This window comes from Aptenodytes forsteri, unplaced genomic scaffold, assembly GCF_000699145.1.
Source record: "Aptenodytes forsteri isolate BGI_AS27 unplaced genomic scaffold, ASM69914v1 Scaffold494, whole genome shotgun sequence".
NCBI lineage: Eukaryota > Metazoa > Chordata > Aves > Sphenisciformes > Spheniscidae > Aptenodytes > Aptenodytes forsteri.
Genome location: NW_008794455.1, coordinates 387335 through 392541, shown reverse-complemented (window position 1 = coordinate 392541; position 5207 = coordinate 387335). Strand labels below are relative to the sequence as shown.

General features: G+C 66.5%; 1 protein-coding gene across 1 annotated transcript; it reads left to right on the top strand.

The window, feature by feature from the left end:
- Window positions 1–453: 453 nt before the first annotated feature.
- C8G (complement C8 gamma chain) lies at window positions 454–3536 on the top strand. Its single transcript, XM_009290665.2, has 6 exons — window positions 454–599; window positions 1589–1659; window positions 1998–2105; window positions 2413–2514; window positions 2836–2874; window positions 3413–3536. Exons 1-6 carry the CDS (start codon window positions 454–456, stop codon window positions 3424–3426), a joined length of 480 nt encoding a protein of 159 aa, XP_009288940.1. The 3' UTR covers window positions 3427–3536.
- Window positions 3537–5207: the final 1671 nt, after the last annotated feature.

Below are 5207 nucleotides of genomic sequence, written 5' to 3'. Positions count from 1 at the left end.
GCACTCACTTACCCCCGCGGCGCTGGGCACGGCCTCCAGCCGGGGCTCAGGTTGAGCTCGGGGCTCTGCTGGGGGGTCCAGAGTGGGGCCACAGGTGCGGGCATGGGAGCGGAGTGCTTGCCCACCACACCCCCAGCGCTGCACTGGGGTCCTCACAGCCTCCCTGGCAGTATGAGGGGTGGGGGGCTGCCTTGGACACCCCCTCCTCGCAGCCCCCCTGCTCCAGCCTGTCCCCATGCCAGGCTTGTGTCTGTCCTGCTCTGTCCCACCTGCCGGCTCCCGAACAAGGGCAGTTGTGGCCCCGTGGGCACGCCAAGGGGCTAGGCTGTGGGCAGAGGTGCCAAGCGATCGGAGACAGCACGGAAGAAGGGTGCTCAGGGTGGTGGGTGCTCGGGGCAGCGTGGTGGTGGCACCCCGGGGTGGTGACCTGGCAGATGGTGCCACCCCCGTGCCATGCAGCTCGCAGGGAAGTGGTTCCTGGTTGGCATGGCCTCCCACTGCAGCTACCTGGCGGAGCACAGCCACCAGCTGGAGGCCACGGCGGTGACGGTGACCGTCCTGGATGGGCAGAGCCTGGCCATTAGCACCTTCAGGAAGCTGTGAGTGACGCCGGCCACTGAGGCCGCAGGCAGGGACAGGGATACTGCAGGCAGGTCGGAGCAGGGCCGGTGCCCTCGGGTGGGGATGGGGGACGCTGGATGGGATGGGGACGCTGCAGGCACGTCAGAGCAGAGCCAGTGCTCTGGGATGGGGACGCTGGATGGGATGGGGATGCTGCAGGCAGGTCAGAGCAGAGCCAGTGCTCTGGGATGAGGACGGGGGACGCTGGGTGAGACGGGGACGCTGCAGGCAGGTCAGAGCAGAGCCAGTGCTCTGGGATGAGGACGCTGGGTGGGACATGAGACGGGGACGCTGCAGGCAGGTCAGAGCAGAGCCAGTGCTCTGGGATGAGGACGGGGGACGCTGGGTGAGACGGGGACGCTGCAGGCAGGTCAGAGCAGGACCGGTGCCCCGGCCACAGGCTCCAAGGAGGAGAGAGCTGCCCCAGAGCAAAGCGTGGGTGGGATCTCCTCTGGGATGTTTTGTGGTAGAAGCCCTGGCCACGGCAGGGCTGGTACCCTGCCATCCGCACGGCCACCAGCCCCGGATGGGCTTGGGCTGCCCAGGCTCGGCGGGGTGGGGGGCAGCCAGGCTGGGAAAACCGAGGCACCAACCAGGCATGTGGCCGCTCCACAGCCGCCCAGCCAGGGACTGGCTCTCGGGGCCAGTGGCAGCACAGCTGAGGAAGGGGGGTCTTCAGCGCATCTGTGGGCACTTCTCCCCGGCCCCCGGGGGTCTGAGGGGCTGAGCCACTCTCAGAGCTGCAGGGAGGAGGCAGGGACCCCTCGGGCTCAGCAGGTTTTCAGGCTCTGTGTCTCTCCCTGTGTCTCCATGGGGCTCTGGGACATCTCTTTGCAGCACCTCCCTGCGGAGAAAACAAAGACCCAAGAAAACAGGTCCTGCGTGTGCCCTGGCAAGTGGGATGGGCAGGGACTTGGGCTGGATCCTCCCCAGCCTGTGCCGACAACCGTCTCCTCTCCCCATACAGGGACGGGATGTGCTGGGAAATCAGGCAGCGCTACCTCCCTGCCCAGGCCCACGGACGCTTCCTCCTGAAGGGTGAGGGAGGCCGCGCTGCGGTGGCAGGGGGGCTGCAGGGACTGCGGAGCTGGAGCCCCCCACTCCTGCTCTCAGCAGGACTTTGGTACCAGCGTCCTCCCTCCCAGTGTCCTCCCAGTATCCCACCTCTGGGGTCTCAAAGTGCCGGATGCCATCATGGGCAGTGCCGCAGACTGGCGCCTGCTGGTGGGGAACAGCACCCTGTGGGGCCGCACCCGCTCTGGCCCTCATTTTCACCCCTTGTACACCTCACTCGTGGCAAAACGAGGCCCCTGGACAGTGCTGGGGCTAACCAGGGTTAACCAGGACCAACCGGGGCTGCCCTCTGTCTTTCCCAGGCCGTGGGTATGGCAGCAAGGTGGACGTGGTGGTGGGCGAGACGGACCACAGCAGCTACGCCATCCTCTATTACCAGAAGGGACGGAGCATCTCCGTCAAGCTCTACGGTGGGTCGGTGCTCGGGGGCTTGTGGCAGATGAAGGACAGGGGTGGCAGAGGGGTGGGAAACCCATGCTGGGCTCAGGGGATGCCCACCGGAGCCCCGGAGGACTCAGAGGCAGAGATGGGGTCTCCCTGAGGGTCCTGGTCTCCAGATGGAGAGTTTTGTCCCCAAATGCTGTGGGGGCGAGGGGGGAGGCATTAACCAGCTTCTCTGAGCTGAAAGACCCCTTGGCCCTGAGCTTTACTGCGGGGGAGACGGGGGGCTTTGGGGCAGAGCTCGAGGCCGCTGACAGCATCTCCCTCCCTGCGCAGGACGGACCATCCGGGTCAGCGATGCTGTCGTGGACAAGTTTGAGCAGCGTGTCTCGGCTGTGGGCCTGAGCGAAGACATGACCTACTACTTCCCCACATACGGTGGGTGGCACACGGTCCCCTGGGAGCAGGGGGCACCCGTGGTGAGGGCAGTGCCCAGGAGGGGCTTGGCAGTTGGGGCTGGGGTCTGTCCCGTCCGTCATGGGGAGGGGGAGGCACATCCACATGGGTTTGAGCAGCTTGTGGCCCCGTGTCACCCACGGTAGGGCCACGTGTGGGGTCTGTCCCCATGCTGCTGCGACCGCAGGGACAACGATGCAAGGTGCAAGGACTGGGCTGGGCCCCACAGTGTCCCTGGGGTGCAGGGCCGGGGGGTCCCGGGTGCCCTGGCAGGGTGACTGCCCCAGCCTCTCTCTCTTGCAGGGTTTTGTGACTCCGCAGATGAATTTCACATCCTCGACGGTGAGTTGTGGATCCCGGGCGATGCGCTGGGTCCCCCCATGTGCCAGGCTTGTCCCCACGTTGGGCACCACGTGGGTTCTCCCTGCCCTGGCTGTGGGCTGGGCACGCTGGGCTGGACCCACAGTGCACCATGGCCATGTGGTCCTGCCCCAGGAGCACAGTGGGACTGGTCTGGCACAGGAGGTCCATGCCAGACCATCTCCCAGGACAGGGTCCCTCCGTGCCCTTGTGCAGGGCGAGGAGGTGGCAGACCATCACCCAGGATGGGCATCAGATGCACCCTGGCAAAGCAAAGCCCCGTTCGCCCCTCACATGGGTCAGGCTGGGTTTAGTGGGGTCTATATTGGTGTTTCCTGGGGTGGGGGCTGGCCTGGGATGGGGTGTCCTGGGACAGGAACACCCCAGCGTGAGGGCTGGGGTCCCCGGGGACAGCTCCATCACTTGTCATTGGTGCTTGGGGAGGCAGAGGTGGATCTCCAGCCCTGGTGCTGGGCTCTGACATCTCCCCAGCCCCTCAGCACTTCTCTTCCCCTTCCAGAAACGAAGCCGTAGGTGCAGATGGCGTTGCCAGGAGGTCCCCAGAGCTCAGCCCTCGCCTCATCCAGCCACCCACAGCCACGCAGGACCAAGCCAGGGTTTGGTCAGACCCCGCTGCAGCTCCACAGCCCTGGAGCCAGCCCCAGGGCTCCCCAGCTCCTCCAGCTGCACTGGCAGCTGTGCCTGTGTTTGTTCTGTCCCCCCGCAGCTTTGTGTCACCCCTCTGCTCTGCGCCTTGGTGCCCTGCAGCAGCCAGCGACACCCCAATAAATGCCTCAGAGAAGGGTTTGTGTCCAGGCAAGTCACCCCTCGATCTGCCCCAGCAAGGCCAGTGCTGCCTCCACCCCTGGACTGCTGGTGCCCTGGCATTGTGCTCCTGGCCCAGGGGGTGCCGGGGGGGGGTCTGGGTGGGCCATGCAGCCCCCTCCACCCAGCCCCGTTGTCCTCTCCCCAACCATGGGACACCGAGGCAGGAATCGTGGCAGTTCCCAATTTACTCTCGGGTGCTGTAGTGCACGTGAGTGGCTGGTGAGTGACAGAAAGCCCCGAGCGCCCAGCACAGTGTGGGAGAAGCACTGTGCCTGGTGCCGTGGGGCCGCATGGGCTTAGGGAGTGCTGGGGACCAGCGCAGGATCAGCCCTTCCCCTGGGACAAGCCAGGAGATCCCTCAGGAACCCCAGAGGAGGAAACCTCAGCCCCGCAGTGGTCCTGCTGGTCCCCAGGGCCCCCGAGGCAGTGAAACGCCCCGTTCCCCTGTCCCAGCCCTGCGGAGCGCCTTCCCCAAGGGGCTGCTGCCTGGGCCGGACCCCTGCCTGCGAGGGCTTCCCAAAGCCTGCCTGCACAGCCAGCACGCCACTGGAGAGCCAGGCAGGGGACGTCCTTTACACGCTCTGAGCACGCTGCGGGGGCTATGGGGGCTGCGGGGGCTTGGACTGGGGGTGCAACCAGGGTAGAGGGGCTGCAGCCCCAGGGTTAACGCTGCAGGATCCCTCTGCCCTGCGCGTCCAGCCTGGCCGGGGCTGTCCGGCCACGCGCTTGGGCCGGGGTGTTTTTGGCGAGCAGTGCCAATTCCCTGGCACAGGCTGGGCGGTAGGAGGGGATGGGGAGCAGCCCCCAGCAGCAGGCTGGTGCGGTGCCTCGGCCACCCCGCAGCCCCCAGGGTGGGGAGCAGCCCTCTGCCCCCAGCGCTGGCGTTTTGCAATCTTTGCGGAAACTGGTAACACATGTTGTTTATCAGGGACTTATGTAAGGGACCGCCACGTGACTCGCCTGAAGCCAGCCCCTGTCCCCATGTGGGACAGTCATGTCCAGCCACGCTCGCAGACCCCCCAGGCTGCCTGGCTGAGCCTGGCAGAGTCAGGCTGTTACGGATCTGGCTCACTTTCTGCCCTGCACCCACCTGCACCCCAGAAGTGGCTGCACTGTGGTGGAGCCATGGCAGGGCGATGGGACGCGAGCGGAGAGCCCTGCCCTCCTGCCCTGGGGAGCTGGGCTGCTCCCCAAGGACCCCCCCGCACCCCGGCTCAGCCCAGCCCACGTTTATATGGCATGAACCCATTTCTGGGGTGCAAACGCCTGGGTTGTGCCTAAGGGTCTGTGTCCAGGCACCGTGGTGATCCACAGCCCGAGTACCTCCATCCTGCCCGTGCCCCCCAGCCCCGGCCGCGGGCTCAGCCTGCCCCACGCCCCCACCGGTGCCTCCGTGTGCCCCCACGTGCTCCCATGCTCCTAAGCTTGCACCCAGCTTTGCCACCCAGATCCTTGGGCTGACCCCCAGCTTTGCCACCCCCAGGAGA